Here is a 17,432-nt window from a genome sequence, read left to right as displayed (position 1 = left end):
TGAGGATTATGGAAGAGTTATGACACAATACAACAGAACTGAATGAACTGAACACTGTGTAAGGTAGAAAAAACAGACCACGAGCAGAGTAGAGGGATACTTGGAGGAGGAATGGGAAGGATGAGAGCAAGGCGAGGGAGTAAAGAACATCGTGCAGGGTGAACAAGGTGGATATAAACTCAAAAACAGACAAGAAAAGAGCTGAAAGAGGAAGGTTAATCCAGGGTTTTTTTTTTTGTTTTGTATACAAGATCGAGGCTCGTGTAAGAGCTAACATCAATCAAAAAAAAACGGACACACAAAACATACAATAAAGGGAGCGGGAGACAAAAAATAATGACGCAGCAATAGAAGAAAAAAATGGAAAGGAGGGTGGAGGTAGCAGCGAAAGAAGTCAAGAGCCATTTCAAAGCCTTAGACTCTTAGAGGGAAGAATGGAACTGAAGACTGAGGAAGTTGGTTCCATAGTTGAGAGAAAATGGGGTGAGCAGTGAACCTGGATTTTGAGAGTTTCAGCAGACAAGCGATACTGAAAGGATGTGTGTATGTCTGTACCCTTGACAAACCTTGCAGGGGAGGGGAGAGGCAGAGGGTGCAAGAGCAGAAACGAGGTGGTACAAGACAGAGGTTACCACACTGTCTGCAATGCGGTGGTAACTGGCCCAGAGACTCGGCTTCTTAATGGGAAATTCCAATAATTTTGAGCTTTGAGTGCCTTTGTCTCCCTCGCATCAAGAAGTGAAGGTTTGATGCAGGGGCGCCAGCCCAAAGGAGAGAGCAGTACTCCATTGAGCTGCAGATGAAGGCCTAGAATGCTGATAGAAGTTCAGACTTGCCAAGGAAAGACTTGGGACAATGGAGGATGCCCTATCGGCAACTGTCTCTGGATGCAAACTCTGATATGTGGTTTGTCCAAGAGAGATGGTGACTGATGGGGAGGTCGAAATGTTTGAGTGACTTAACTACCTCAAGTGGTTTGCCAAGGAAGTAGATGAGAATGGTTCTACAGACGATTCTTCAGTTGAGACCGAGTGAGGGTGTGAGATTAGCCAGGGCTGAAAGACGTATTCCAAGTGTTGGACTAGCTGCAGAAGATTTTGACGACATTACTGACATTTAATCACCTTTGATTTGGTAAAGACATGATTGTTGCTTGTTTTTATGTTGAATCAGCGCTGCAAACACTTTGTCTTTTTTTCCATATCACTTTTTATGCCTCCGCCAACGAAGTCGCAGGAGGCTTATGTTTTTGGATTGTCCCTCCGTGCGTCCTTACCGTGATAACTTGCGAACGGCCAAAGGGATCTAAGTCGAACTTCTTGCAGGAGGTAAAGATGAACCGATTAGATTTTGCGGTCACAATGTCAAAGGTCAAAGATGATGTTCAGTAAAAATTCTGTTACTGTGACAACTTGTAAACCAGTGATGGGAGTTTGACCAAACTCTGTATAAGTATAATTATGTTATGATGCAAAGATGAACTGATTTTATTTTGGGGTCAAGAGGTCAGATTCTGTAATGGGTTTTCATTGCCACAATAACTTGAGAACGGCCAAAGAGAACTATGTCAAACTTGGTACAAGTATGTACAATGATGCAAAAATGAACTGATTCGATTATTGGATCAAGAGATCAAAGGTCAGAGGTCCCGTTCGGTAAAAATTCTGTTACCGAGCTGACTTGCGAACCAGTCATGGGATTTTGATCAAACTTGTTATAAGTATATAAATTATGAAAAGATGAACTGATTAGATTTCTGCATCCAAGGTCAAAGGTCAGGGATCATGTCAGGTAGAAATGTGACACTTGAGAACAGCTGAAGAGGTTGAAATCAAATTTATGTATAATGATGGATGGAATAATGTGAGCGGAGGCATATCAGTCGACATCGCAACATTGAAGAGCGCCTTTCTAATTTTCTAATAAAAGGAACCCAAGTTGTTAAAAATGGCAGAAAACGACCAAACACAGATCCATTTGCTTGGTGAAGGCTTCTTTGATTTCTCGTTTCAAAGGAAAGACCTAATATTGCTTTGAATGCGAGTTAGCTGTTGATAAAGCATCATGTGGCTGCCTTTCTCGCCCTTTACACACCATGGCAAATTGAGCCACTTGTGAGCCACCAGCTGCTTGTAAAATTAACAATCACCAATTACAAATGTCAGATTTGAGACATCAAAATGATTCCAAACGAACATATACTTCAAATGATCATTATAATAATATGCTTGTCTGTCTGTCCGTCTGTCCGTCCCTCCATCACATATCGAGATGACAGAATCTCATGAGATTGTGAATTAAACGTCGTTTCGTCGTTATTTAATTTAGCCTCTTAATTTAACCTCTTCATATAATCTCAATCTTCATTTAAACTCATTTAACCTCTTAATGTTGTTAATGCCCTCTTGCTTTGAAGAACAGAAAGAAAGGGGAGGGTTAGAGTTGGAGTTTTTTGGGGGGGAGGGAGGACAGAGTTTGGTTGCGGCTTAGGGGAGGGAGGGAGATTTGAAAACTTGGAGTGGGGAGGGGATTGAAGCCTTGGGGTTGGGATGGAGTTAGCTGAGGACTTGGGGTTTGGGGGAGGGTGGAGTTAAGGGATTGGGGCGGGTGAGTTGAGGACTTTGGTTTGGGGGGAGAAGGGGGTTGAGGACTTGGGGTGGCGGGGTTGATTTAATCGAAATTGTAACTGTTTAATGTCGTTGATGCCCTCTTGTTTTGAAAAACAGGAAAAAAGGGGAAGGGGAGACAGAGTTGGGGGCAGGGACTTAGAGTGGGGAGGGGATTGAAGCCTTGGGGTTGGGGAGGGGGAGCTGATGACTCAGGGGTGGGGTTGATTCAATAAAGTAATTATTCTTTGCATAATATTGTTGAAGTTCCATTTCGGGAGACAGCTTGGAGTTCTCCCGGATCATTGGGATCGACAAGTTGCATTTTGATTGGCTGTTGGGATATTTTTCCTGATGATAATAAAGTAAAATAGAATATGATAAGCATATACGTATATTCCTTTTCATTTGATTTGAACGATGTGAAGAGCTATCTGGTTGTCATTGTTTGATTTGAGTGAAAAACATCAAATACATTTGCATGCTTTCCTAGGGCTTGTTTGCTCGGCGGCGCCAGCTTCTGCTTACCGAAGGACCGCACCTTTATTATGTTGATCCCATAAACAAGATTCTCAAGGGCGAGATCCCGTGGTCTCCTGAGCTTCGGCCAGAGGCCAAGAACTTTAAGACATTCTTTGTGCACACGGTAAGGCAATGCAAGGTGGGTGAGTCTTTTGGCCTAAGTTCAGTGGAGCATGACGTGTACAAAAGGCGTGTCAAAAGAAACAGTGCCATCGGGTTCCATCACGTTAGAGCCTAAACCTCGCATGCTGGAACTGCCATCGGAGCACATCCTCAGCTTCATTAATAAAGGACAACTTGATGAAAGCGTAACATCAGTTTGTGTTTCTGTGCATATACAGTTCACTTGTACAGCCAGCCTTTCCTTGTTACCTCGTAAGAGCCACCTGACCAAATTTGAGTGTACTATTGGCTGTAAGCGTGGTTTCATCAGTAGTAAATGAAAATTGCATGTAGATTATGTGACCATTTATATTATGAGTAGCAGGGGCTATGAATGTGTTGATGAGGTTACCCTGCGCTGCCTGTGGGAGATGCCGGTGCTGCCCAGCCGGGTGAGCTTTTCCCAGCAGTTGTTTCAGGATGCAATGGGCATTGAAAAGCGATGGAGTTATTGGCCTTGTGGTGGTTACCTTTTGCCTGCGGGCCATGGCAATACTGTCTGACCCCACATCCCAATATACACTTTATATATCAGCTTATATATCAGCGGCCATTGTATATCAGCTTAAAACCTTGCCCAGATTCTGAAGTAGCCCACCAACACCCACAATCTGGGGCCTCTCGGTGCTCCAGTTCTGTCGTGAAAGAATAATGTACAAACATTTGAAAAATATGTATATGGATGAGTCGTAAGTTGTGTGCTCAGAGCTTTTGAGCCAAAGTTTCGGCATTTTTATGTTTTTTTTTTTTTTTTCAAACACGTATAGACATGTCTAATAGCAACCATTAGACCTGGTGTTGGCTTAGCGGTTAGGGTGCCGGCTTGGGATCCTAGGATCCTGGGTTCGAATCCCGGTCGATCGCTGAATTAACGCCAGGGGGGTTGACTCAGCCTGTCATCCTTCCGAGGTCGGCAAATTGAGTACCAGCTTGCTGGGATGAATGATCCCGGTGTGTACCCCGGTTTAGAATAGGTACACCGTATCCCTGCGCATCCTAAGAGCGTGACCAAGGGTTGGCGTCAGGAAGGGCATCCGGCCATAAAAACATTGCCTCAAACAGGGAACCATGATTGTGATGGGGCCCGCAAGGCTAACCCCTGCTCTAGTGGGGAAAATGGCCTTAAAACGATCATTCATTCATTATACAAACTTGGCATTTAATATGGAATATTTTTTTGTGGGGGTGAACTTACTTTTCAAGATGACTTAGAACCAAAAGTTAATTGGAATTATGTTGAAATTATTCTAGATTTTGTTAATGTGACCTTTAAAAGAAACAAAAACCACATTTGACATTTCGAAGCAAATAAATTGATCCTTGAAAGTGATGTAAACTGATATCGAACTCAATTCACGGACAGTACTGTGTTAAACTTCTGTACGTTTTCCAGAAGTATCTCTATTTTGCACATTAGCCAAAAAAAATTTCAACAAAAACAAAAGCTCAATTATGACTGGGATTACGGACAGTAAATTACAGTTCAGTACTTCGTGTAACCCCCACGAGCATTCAGGAGAGCACGTACACGTCGAGGCATGCTGTTCACGAGATTTGCCAAGGTTTTGACAGGAATCGCTTGCCATGCAGTGACAATAGCCTGCTGCAATTCACGCACAGAGGTCGGCTGCTGGTCCAAGTTGTCGATTTGACGCGTTAATTCTGCCCACAAGTTCTCTCTAGGATTCATATCCGGGGACATGGCAGGCCACTCCATATGCTCTACACCACGGTCAGCAAGAAAGTGTTGGATCATGCGAGCACGATGAGGCCGTGCATTGTCATATTGGAAGACAAAGTTTCCTCGAAAGGCTGCACGAGCAAATGGAAGCAATGTTTCTTCCAGAATGACCCTGTACTTGAACTGGTTCAGGTTTCCATTCAGAACAACCAGGTCAGTTTTGACCCCTGCATGAAAAGCAGCCCAAACGGTCACCCCACCACCTCCAGCTTGGACTCTTGGCACTATACAATCTTCGTTGTGGGCTTCATGTACTTGTCTGCGCACTCGGACGCGGCCATCTTGACGATAGACCAGAAATCTAGACTCGTCACTGAAGGTCACGTGATTCCAGTGTCCTGGCTGCCATTGACGGTGCTTTCTGACCCACTGCAATTGGCGCTGGCTGTGTTGTCTGGTCAGGCGTGGCTTTCTCAGGGGACGCCTGGCACGATAGCCTGCTTGAACCAGTCGTTGGTTGACTAGCCTTCTGGATACAGGCACATTTGTGAGTTGCTGCCACTCAACCCGAAGCCGATTAGCTGACTTGGTACGGCCATTGTAGACTAACTGGTGCAGCTGGCGATCATCTCTCCTTGTGGTTCTGCGTGGACGTCCTGGCCTCGGTATTGGAGTAGGGACACCCCTCTGAGCATTTCGTTTCAGGATCTTTGACACCTGACCTTGAGTGATGCCATACTGCCGAGCAATAGCACGCTGTTTCATGCCAGAATTTCGTAAAGCCACCACTCCATGACAAACAGCATTGTCGAGTTGACGGACCATCTCCAGGGGAAGCGGCAATAACTTTTGTAGACGTGCAGCAGTTGTTTTCCACTAATACAGAACGCAACAACCCTTGTATACCCGACTGTGAAGCCAATCATAAAATGCACCTGTCCTTACATTTTGTCACGCCACCTGTGATATAATCCTGTTATTGACTTCTTGCTGCGAAAGACAATCAGTGACATGGTTCTTTCAACAGACATCACCAAAGTGTAAAAGAAACTCTCCAGATTGATATACTGAGTTCAGAAAGTAAACCCAAGTCAAGAAAAAAAAAAATTCCATATTAAATGCCAAGTCTGTATATTCAGACATCTGTTGCTGAATTTCTGAATTTCACATTAAAACATTAAAATAAATGCCCCAAAGAGCCTTTATTTAATATTTTTTAAGGCACTACGTGGATTTTTTTTGCATGACAATATAGTCGCCCATTATCACATGTGTGTACAGCCATACATTGTATAATTTCGCCCCCTACTGCTAATATCAGTTGCACGTTCCAGGCCTCACTTCTCCATTTAAGTAGTTTTGTATTTTGACGCATTCGATCAATGAAAGGGGTCGGAATAAAGTTAGGCCTGTAATCTCAGCAGCCTTTTGCTATGTGACATCATAGTACTTGTACAGAAGAACAGAGGTGAGTTTAAAATCTACTGCTGCCGTGTAACTTACAACTGGTGGCAAGATTATATGACAAACTTGCGTGGTGCTCGGGTGTGTTCAAAAAGGTTTGTCCAGAGTAAATAAATCTACAGTTTTTTTTTTTTCCTTCTTTTTTTTTGAGCTGTTGTGATTGGGATCATGAAAGTTAGTGCGGTGAAGCCTCGGACTCATTAATCCATCCATGACCAATGACCATAGATTAGTAATATGGGGGTGAATCTTTGTGAACACGGCACAAGCGTTTGGTCCGGCCTAATGTGCTGTCTGTGACTATTCCTGCTGTGCAACAGTGGTCAATTCATTCCATTGCTACGCCTCGTGATGCCAACTAGTTCGCTCTCTACCACCTGTCCCCTACTAATGGAAATACGTTTGAGGTTCATATAATTTAATGTGAACGCCAAACTTTGCTAGTGATCGAAAATCTTCGGAATTAGTACGAACTAGTTATTAAGAATTATCTCCATGAACATAGCTTTAGACTCGCAAATGTTGAACACTATAGGTCAGAAAATATGGACGCATCACAGCTTAAGAGGAGAAAGTTTTGGAATGGGTCTCAGCGAGTGTAGTTATGGTTGGTGGTAGTAATGGGAGAGATCAAGACATGGCAGTGGGCAACATATATATTTTAAATCTTGTTGAGACAGCGGACTGTGGCAGACGGTTCCGTTATGTAGGACTGCTGGGTATCATGGAAAGGGTTTCTGTAAGAACGTGTGGCGACCTGATGGTGTCAGGCTTTGAGCTTTGAGCATGGAGGTGTGCGGGAGGAAAGAGCAAGACTTAAGGTAAAAGTAGTCAGAGTCTGTTAAAAAAAAGCATAAAAAATAAGTGCGTATGGCGACCAAGCTGCATGCGGTGATCAAGAAGCACAAGTCAGATTATCTCGTTTTCCCTCCCATACATAGAAAACGTGAACAAGGTTATGTGTTCTGTATACAATTCCAAAGGTATGGAGGAATAAAACATAACCCAAACATATTAATTTATATGTCCCTACCCTTATGGGATTTGTTAATACAGATGTTGCAATTGATGTGCTCGCCTGGAGTTCTGCTGTTTCACCCATTTGGTAGGCGTAAGCCAAACTGTACGGTTCTCTGACGGTTATCACAGACTTTTGAGGCCCGGGAGTTAGTTCGGCTATCACTCGGCACGTCTGATGACACGAATGCTGCCATTCCTTTTTTTTTGATCATTGCCGATTTGTATCTGTCCCCCACCCCCTCCAACACCCCCACCCATCCCCAAATTGTTGTTTTAGCCAAACCGAACATATTACCTGATGGACCCACGTGGTAATGCACACACCTGGTGCAAGAAGATCGAGGAGGTGTGGAAACGAGTGTACAAAAATCACCAGAAACAGTGACAAATCCAGCAGGTGTTGCACAGGATGTGAGCAACGGTGAGGGTCGGTGTGTTATGTGGTACATGAGTGTCGACCATTCTACCTTTGGGTCATCGAGGCAGGGGTTTGTATCTGGATGAGAGATATTGGATTGAGGAAGGAAGTGCAAGAGGCTGCATTAGAGGAAGTGGAAATAAATGTTTTTCTTGCAGGGAGTAGGTGTAATTATTTATCTATAATTAATTAACGAAGGCCACAGTGCCCACCAAGAACCAAATGTCAGACGTCATCGGTGCTCCACTTGCCGTGCCCCGATCTCTCTTCCGAGTCCGACTCGGGCTCCTTGGAGACTTACCACTGTGGTCACACCTGGCGTGTCTTCAACTTCCAGCTCTTCTATGTACAGTACTCTGGTTCTGCTTATCAGTCATTACCTATGAGGAGGAGCTGACAAGCACACCAGGATGTTGAAAAAGTTTTATTTCTCTCTCTCTCTGTCTGTCTATCTGTCTCTCTCTCTCTCTCTCTCTCTGTCTGTCTGTCTGTCCATCGTTATCGTTATCGTTATCTTCAGACTCATCCCTTGTACATGCCAGGATTGTATCATCATTTACGGTGTTGTTTTGTCTTTTTAATGTCACTTCCTTTCCACAGCTGCCTCACTATCCTCCTGGGCTTAGGCTTAATGCCATACACCTTCCCTTCAACCCCCACCTTGTTTTAACCCCCCCCTCCCTCCCTTCCCTTTCCAAGCCTGGCCGGTCAGCTACTCAAGCATAGCAACCATTAGAGTTTCCTTGTCCAGTGGAATTGCCTATGCACTTCCTGGACGCCTCTTGTAAATTAGGCATTAAGTGTTTCATTGGATTTTCTTTTTTATCGAACCTTAATCCCGTCTTTTAATATTCTCCCCCCCCCCCCCCCCCCCCCCAAAAAGGGAAAAAGAAAACAACCTCAAACTACAAATTTTGAATTTGTTCAACCAATCAGGAATAGAGACATTTGCTTTGTTTCACTGGACCAGTCATTTATTCATTACCTGCATTGTTCCTTCATTTACAATGGAAGACCAGAATCTTATAAAATAAGTTTGTAAAATACGACGCTTCAAAATACAATGTGACTTCATTTTTGTCATAGACAAATCCAATTGTAGGTGCAAGCACTGACAATCTTTGTGCAGGCATGGAGGCTGTTTGTGCAGTTTCCTGGTGTGAGAAAGGACGGTGTGTTTGTCCGTATTTTTTGTTTTCTTCTTGTGTGATAAGATCGCCCCCAGACTAGTCTGGGCGTTAATTACAAAGCGACATTTTTGTGTCGCTTAATTGTGAAAAGCATCGCAAAAAGCCACAACCTACTTAAAGATTTTGTCAAATTTAAAGGAGCTGTAAGCCAAAGTCCAATCGTTTTGGAGAGAGGCCTTCATCATGTCTTTATTTCCCCCTCGAGGAGTGAGGTGGGGACGTGCATGCGAGGTGACGTGATCACGTCGAGCACGTAACCTTCCCGTCTGCTGTGAGCGACCGTCTTCGTTTAACCTTCTCTGGGACAAGTGGGACATGCTTGTCGACTTTGAACACACTTGCTATTGATACATGACTTTGTAGCTTTGCTCTCGCTCTTCTCAACCACAGGAGAGTTGCTCGTATTCCAGGTCATTTGGTCGTCTGTCATGCCATCGTCGTCGTTCCTAGCCGTCTCTGATGTGGTACGTTCTCATGCCTTTTCAGCTTCGAACTTAAACACAAACTCCTCAACATGCTGATTTTTGTTTCTTATTGTATTGTACTTATTTATTTTTATTTATTTTTTGGCCCAATTGTGGTGCATTTGTGCTTGTTGTGTTTTCCACAATTACCGCCAGTTCTGTCGCTGCTCATGCGTCTCCAACTGCTGTGCAGTGTCCTTGCTGCTGTTCAACCGGGTTATGGTGCAAAGCAATCTTGATGCAATTGCTTCAGAAAGCGCTGTCCTTTAGTACCGAAAGTTTAGTGTGGGAACGCTATTCTGCAAGGTGTCTGTCAGTGTTGCTGCTGCTGCTGCTGCTGCTGGTGGTGGTGTATGGAACGCTGGGCATCAGAAAAACTGAAGGCTTTTTAAAAAGGAAAGTTTCCTGTACAGACAATGCTGGACCTGTCCACTAAACATGTTAACTATGTGCAGGCCCTCTTGGCTCATCAGTCACTTGAATAATCCACGTTTCAAAAGATTGGATTTGTAGTACAGAGGAGCTTCCTACCTGTAACCCAGGGAAGCAACGCATTCCGTCCAGAGGCGTACGTACGTAGCATGTGCTCGTGTAACTCATCCTGAAGTGAATCCATGGCATTTTATGTACACATGAATGTGTCATGGCTCTCATGGCCTCAACATGACATGGTGCAATCACCGCAATTGAACGAAAAGGAAACGCTTGTGCACGAAGTGAGCTTTGCGCTGCATATTGTAATCGGTTGTGGTTTTTTGCGATTATTTTTTTCCGTTTTTGTTGTTGATGACCAGTCTAAACGAGAACGTTTTGTCCAGCCTTTGTATCCAGTAAGAATCTTCGTGTTTGGATCGGTTGTGTGGGTTCGGTGCACATTTGGCGCATCGTCGGAGTGACCAACCCAGTTGGGTGTGTGCGCCAAAGCCATGTACTTTCCTAAACACTACTGCCACACGAGCCAATTCCCGGAGAAGGGTGTCATGTTGGCACCCTTGTACTCGAGCTTAGCTGCGTACTCGGACCATCCGTTGTGATGGCATCTACTTTTTTTTTTTCCCCTGCAAGTTTAATTTTGAGTCAAAAGATGCATGTGCGCAGCAGTGGGAATGACTTTGAGAAGTATCAATGAAAACGATTACCCAAAGAATTTTTATTATACCCCGAACCCATCTTTTGTGAGTCGTTGCATTGCAACGATGTGTTGAGTTATCGGATTGCAAGTGTCGTTTGTGAGCACCACCCTTTGCTTTCCTCAAGATGCCGAGTTGCCTCCTCTTTTGGCAAAAATTTCATGCAATGTGTGTCTGCAGTGCATGCCTGTAAATGCAGCAGCCTCTGGGCTGTTTCGCTGCCCAACGAGGGACAACTGTATTTCGATCATGTTGCTGTTGGGAAAAAAATTGAATGTTTAAGGCAAAATGGTGGTTCCTTGACCTTGTCGACGGCTGACCCTGTCCGCGCCAGCATTGCCTGGGGCACGCGACCCCTGTGCTCGCTTCCTGTCATACGCCGTGTCTTGACCAAGCAAACTTCACTCATCGTCACTTTTTGAGTTTGTTATGCTTCCGCACCAATTTGTGCAAGTTGCCCGTCGTCTTGCAAAGAAAACACTTGTTTTCTGTCATTTTTTCCAGGCCGAAATCAATGTGGTTAAAGTCGTGCTGTTGCAAGGAAAGCACACACACACACACACACACACACATATATATATATATATATATATATATATGTGTGTGTGTGTGTGTGTGTGTGTGTGTGTGTGTGTGTGTGTGTGTGTGTGTGTGTGTGTGTGTGTGTGTGTGTGTGTGTGTGTGTGTATATATATGTATGTAAACCCAGTACACATTGTATTCACATTTAAGGGCCATGTTGTGTAAGTATTTGAGTAATTTTGCAGCCTTTAAATGTGAATGATTTATTTTAAATGTTGCCGTTTTTAACAGTGTGTTTATTCGATCTCGTTTTTGTTTTTCCCCATTTGCAGTTGTGTAATTTTTGTTTTCTTCGAGGGTTGTGAAGCTGCTGGCACTTTGCTTCTTTGGGCACCTATGGGTTTTTGTATTATAAGCATGTGTTCAGGTTTTATGTTTGCAATGCTGATGAACGTCTCATTAAACGTTACTCAACACCCGGATCCTCTTCGTTTTTATTGCCTTTGTATTTGTCGTTTTGCTGCTGCACTGAATACATTACGTCAGATTCGTTAAATCTGTGGTATTGGAGTAACTGTACTTGCATTTATAGGGTGGTACAGTGTGCACAAACATGTCACTGACAGTGGTCCATACATGGTGGGATCATCGGAGAAACCCCTGATGAAAACAAGGAAACGATGCGATCCAAAGTGAGACTCCTGATGCTACAAATTGAAATACTACAGTAAAGCATTTTGTTGTCGCAAAAACCAAGGTTCTTCGGGCCGTCAATGTCTGACGGGCAGTCGCGTTTCATCCAAACGTGGGTTTGTTGAACAGGTGAACTGGAAGCACTACACGAACACATCCACACGGCGCTGCAAATACTGACTGGCTCTTCTCTCTGCTCTTTATTTACCTTCACTCTGCTTCGCCACTTGTATGTACTACTCATGGACTCTGCTGAAAGCCCTTCCCTCTACAAACCACTCACAAATACATCACAGTTCTATATCGAGGCTGAGCCCAAAAACTACTCATGACTGAGATGGCTCCATATCCAGGAGCAGATATAAATTACCTGAACACTCACAATCTTACTACCGGTTGTAAAATCGAACTTCATCATTTACACTTGTCACATTTTTACTCAATTCTACATTTACTATTTTCATCCATTTGAATTCCCTTACGAGGAACTTTGACGCAGGAGGAAGCAATTAGGCCCCTCAAAGCCTATATATATATATATATATATATATATATATATATATATATATATATATATATATATATATATATATATATCACACACACACACACACACACACACACACACACACACACACACACACACAAATATATATATATACAGACTTGGCATTTAATATGGAATTTTTTTTCTTTTCTTGACTTGGGTTTACTTTCTTAACTCAGTATATCAATCTGGTGAGTTTCTTTTACACTGGTGATTTATTTGTTAAAAGAACCATGTCACTGATTGTCTGTCGAAGCAAGAAGTCAACAACAGGATTATATCACAGGTGGCATGGCAAAATGTACGGACAGGTGCATTTGATGATTGGCTTCACAGTCGGGTATACAAGGGTTGTTGCGTTCTGTATCAGTGGCAAACAACTGCTGCACGTCTCCAAAAGTTATTGCCGCTTCCTCTGGAGATGGTCCGTCAACTCGACAATGCTGTTTGTCATGGAGTGGTGGCTTTACGAAATTACGGCATGAAACACCGTGCTATTGCTCGGCAGTATGGCATCACTCAAGGTCAGGTGTCAAAGATCCTGAAACGAAATGCTCAGAGGGTGTCCCTACTCCAATACCGAGGCCAGGACATCCCTGCAGAACCACAAGGAGGGATGATCGCCAGCTGCACCGGTTAGTCCGCATTGGCCGTACCAAGTTAGCTAATCGGCTTAGGGCTGAGTGGCAGCAACTGACAAATGTGCCTGTATCCAGAAGGCTAGTCAACCAACGACTGGTTCAAGCAAGCTATCGTGCCAGGCGTCCCCCGAGAAAGCCACGCCTGACCAGACAACACCACCAGCGCCGATTGCAGTGGGCCAGAGAGCACTGTCAATGGCAGCCAGGACACTGGAATCACGTGATCTTCAGTGACGAGTCTAGATTTCTGGTCTATCGTCAAGATGGCCGCGTCCGAGTGCGCAGACAAATGCATGAAGCCGACAACAAAGATTGTATATTGCCAAGAGTCCAAGCTGGAGGTGGTGGGGTGACCGTTTGGGCTGCTTTTCATGCAGGGGGCAAAACTGACCTGGTTGTTCTGAATGGAAACCTGAACCAGTTCAAGTACAGGGCCATTCTGGAAGAAACATTGCTTCCATTTGCTCGTGCAGCCTTTCGAGGAAACTTTGTCTTCCAAGATGACAATGCACGGCTTCATCGTGCTCGCATGATCCAACACTTTCTTGCTGACCGTGGTGTAGAGCATATGGAGTGGCCTGCCATATCCCCGGATATGAATCTGATCGAGAACTTGTTGGCAGAATTAATGCGTCAAATCGACCACTTGGACCAGCAGCCGACCTCTGTGCGTGAATTGCAGCAGGCTATTGTCACTGCATGGCAAGCGATTCCTGGCCAAACCTTGGCAAATCTCGTGAACAGCATGCCTCAATGTGTACGTGCTCTCCTGAATGCTCGTGGGGGTTACACGAAGTACTGAACTGTAATTTTAGTCAGTAATCTCAGTCGTAATTTAACTTTTGTTTTTGTTAAAAAAAATTTGTCTAATGCGCAAAATAAAGAGATACTTCTGGAAAACGTACAGAAGTTTAACTCAGTACTGTCCATGAATTGAGTTCGATATCAGTTTACATCACTTTCAAGGATCAATTAATTTGTTTCAAAATGTCAAATGTGGTTTTTGTTTCTTTTAAAGGTCACATTAACAAAATCTAGAATAATTTCAACATAATTCCAATGAACTTTTCGTTCTAAGACATCTTGAAAATAAGTTCACCCCCACAAAAAAAAAATTCCATATTAATGCCAAGTCTGTATATTGTATACAGGATCGAGGCTCGTGAAAGAGCTAACATTTATCACACAAAAAATCAAAACAGACACACAAAGTATATAATAAGGGGAGCGATAGACAAGATGGGGAGAGAAGGGGAAGCGCACAAACACAACATTTGAGAGCAAGGACATCGGGAGATCTGTGGGAGGGAGAGTGCTTGGGGGGAGGAGAGGTGGGAAGGGGGTGGGAGAAATATAAAACACAAGGACACTGCAATGATTTCCAGGAAAGAAGTTGGTATTTCAAAAAGGTTGAGACAACAACAACATGCATTTTAAGGCCATTTTCCCTGCTAGCGTGGGGGTTAGCCTTGCGGTCCCCATGACGATCTTCTCCATTTTGCCCTATTTTCTGCATCTCTCCTTGTTAACCCCCTTGCCCGCATTTCTTCTTCCACCATCTTTAGCCAAGTCTTTCTTGGTCTTCCCCGTCCTCCACTTCCTTCTACATTCATTTCCATCACTCTTCTCAACCAGTCACTTTCATCCTTCCTCAACACATGACCAAACCATCTCAACCTGTTCCTCTTCACAGCATCAATCACAGGCTCTATTCCCATCATCTTTCGCAATTCATCATTTGTCTTCCTCTCTCTCAACGATACTCTGCACATCCATCGAACCATTCGCATTTCCACCCTTTCCAGCCTTCGTTGCTGCTCTTCGTTCATTACCCATGTCTCGCTCCCATAAATCCTAACACTTCTCACACAGGCAGCATACACCTTTCCCTTCAGCTTCAACGACACTCCCCTCCTCATCAGCACACCACTCAGTTCCCAAAACTTCTTCCATGCACATCTCACTCTCGCAACCGTTGCCGAGTCTGATCCACCTTCTCCATTCAGCATGTCTCCCAGGTAGCAAAATGTTTTCACACCTTCCAGCTTCACGTCGTCTCCAAGATCCAACTAAACATTTCCTCCATCTGCAGCTCCCTCTGTGCACACCTTACATTTGAATGTAACTGCCACACTGGTTAATGACCCTCTCAGACCACTACATTTTTGATGAACCCACTCAGCGCACATTGTACATTGAATGGAGTTAACTCCGACACCCTTCCTGCACACAGCACAGGGCCACTTCCCAGTTCTTTCCACCTCACCACATGCTTTACCACTTGCCATCACCTTCGTCTTTCCGATATTCACCTTCACACCTTTTGTCTCCATACATTCCTTCCACTTCATCTTTTCCTTCAGTCCATCCGTACTTTCCGCAATCAACACCAGATCATCTGCATACAACTCCCACGGTAAACCCTCGTTTACGTTCTGAGCCAGCACCTCCATCACAGCTACAAATAGTAGTTGACTTAGTACCGACCCCTGATGCACTCCCACCTTCACCTCAAACTCACCACTGTTCCCGTCCTTCGTCCTTACAGCTGTGCGCACTCTTTTGTACATTGCCATCACTACTCTGATCAACCATTCCTCCACTCCTAACTTCCTCAATGCCCATGTCAATACTTTGCGTGGAACCCTATCGAATGCTTTCTCCAGATCAACAAACCCAAGAAACAACTTCTTCCTCTTCATGTACTTCTCCTGCAACTGCCTCACAATGGAAAGCACGTCTGTCGTTCCTCTTCTTGGCATTATTTTGATTTCAAAAAAGTGGATCTGGGGTGAAATTAAAGGGGGTAGAAAAAATCAAGGTTTTGGATGGGGGAAGATAAGAGATGGTGGTGAACAGCTGTTTTAAAGACCTACAGGAGGAGTGGGAGTGAAGGGAGTGGGGGAGTTTGTTCCAGAGGTGGGAGAAAAGAGGAATGAAGGAGTGAAGGTGAGCAGAGAGTCTTGATTTTGGCAGTTTAACCATAAGAGGGTTGCAGGCAGAACTTGTGCGACCTGTAGGAATATTTGGGGGACAGAGCACAGAGAGAGCAGGAGGAGCAAGGCCGGAGAGGAGTCGGTAGAAGACAGAAAGACCACCAACCTGCCTGCGGTGAGTAAGTGAGAGGCCCTCGGAGTTAGCTTCATCGCGGGAGATTCCATTGATTCTGTGCTGTTAGTACCAACTTATCGTTGTTTGTCCGCAGTCTATCCTTTTAAATATTGAATGGCAAGCAAGGAAGCATCACGTCTTATTATATACTAGCAGAAGTACCCGGCATTGCCGGGCGGGGGAGGAGGAGGGAGGGGGAAGAGGAGCGGAGGGGGAGGGGGAATGGGGGGGAGGAGGAGGGGAAAGGGGGAGGGTGTGGGGGTGCCTGGGGGAAGAAGGGCCCCTCCCCCCTCCCCTCCCCCCTTCACCTGCCCCTCTCCCCCCTCCCCCTGTTCCCCTCCCCTCCTCTTCCCCCTCCCCTCCTCCTCCCCCTTAACACCAGGGGGGTTGACTCAGCCTGTCATCCTACCGAGATCGGCAAATTGAGTACCAGTTCACTGGTAATTCCCTGTGTGCCGCAAGAGGCGCCTAACAGGGTTGGCGGCACAAACCCGGAAGTCGGAACTCATTGTCGTCAAATAAATGTAGCATGTATGTTTCAATCTCTCACATGCCGTTGGTCCCATGTCAATCGGATGAAGTTGAAAAATTAACATTACGAAGTTTCTCTGGGACGTACCGATTCCGAATAATGAAGTTGAAAAATTAACGTTCCGAAATACGCTAATTACGCTAACAGAAGCGCTGCGAAGCGGTAGAGGGAGCGCTGCGCTCCCTCCCTTCGATTCCTCCCTCTTCTGCTAGCGTTTCTGCACTAATACGCTAATTTTAAAACCCGAAGTTTAAAAAAATTTAAGGTGTGCCGTAGTTGCTCTGAGACGTACTGATTCCGAATATGCCTTTGGTTTTTCTCTGCGATGAGTAGTTCTCGAGGACAAACAAACATACTTTACAAACAAACATACTTTACTGTCCTATAAGAGGACAAACAAACATACTTTACTGCTTTATATATATAGAAGTTGGTACGATTCGGCCAAGGAATACCAGAGATAATTGCAATTAAGTGAGCCGTGACGTCACGGAACGCGCCGCCGGTAATATATTATAATTTATGGTAATCTATGCAGCACGACATGGTCATCACGGAAAACAAGGCGCCTTTGCCGGCGCAAAACGGCTCTCCCAGGGTCGAACTCGGTATCGTTGTGAGCGCACGGTTCAGCCCTTCAGGAAAAAGTTTATTTTGTAAAAATCGAACCACGCGTTAAAAAGATATGACTGGTTTTGTTCGCCGGCACGTCGGCCCTCGAATCGGCTC

At 44.6% G+C, this 17,432-nt stretch overlaps 1 protein-coding gene across 1 annotated transcript in view; it reads left to right on the top strand.

Moving 5' to 3' along the window:
- Positions 1-8,750, top strand: part of PDPK1 (3-phosphoinositide dependent protein kinase 1) — a 112,657-nt gene extending 103,907 nt beyond the window's left edge. The window contains exons 13-14 of the mRNA XM_068114963.2: positions 3,100-3,252; positions 7,733-8,750. Of these exons, the coding sequence (XP_067971064.2) occupies positions 3,100-3,252; positions 7,733-7,840 (261 nt within the window). The 3' untranslated portion in view covers positions 7,841-8,750. The remainder of the gene's footprint in view (positions 1-3,099; positions 3,253-7,732) is intronic.
- The last annotated feature ends 8,682 nt before the right edge of the window (positions 8,751-17,432 follow it).

The sequence above is a fragment of the Myxine glutinosa genome, chromosome 5 (assembly GCF_964187855.1).
Source record: "Myxine glutinosa chromosome 5, kmMyxGlut1.1, whole genome shotgun sequence".
NCBI lineage: Eukaryota > Metazoa > Chordata > Myxini > Myxiniformes > Myxinidae > Myxine > Myxine glutinosa.
The sequence above is the reverse complement of the archived record's forward strand: the minus strand, read 5'-3'. Positions and strand labels throughout refer to the sequence as shown.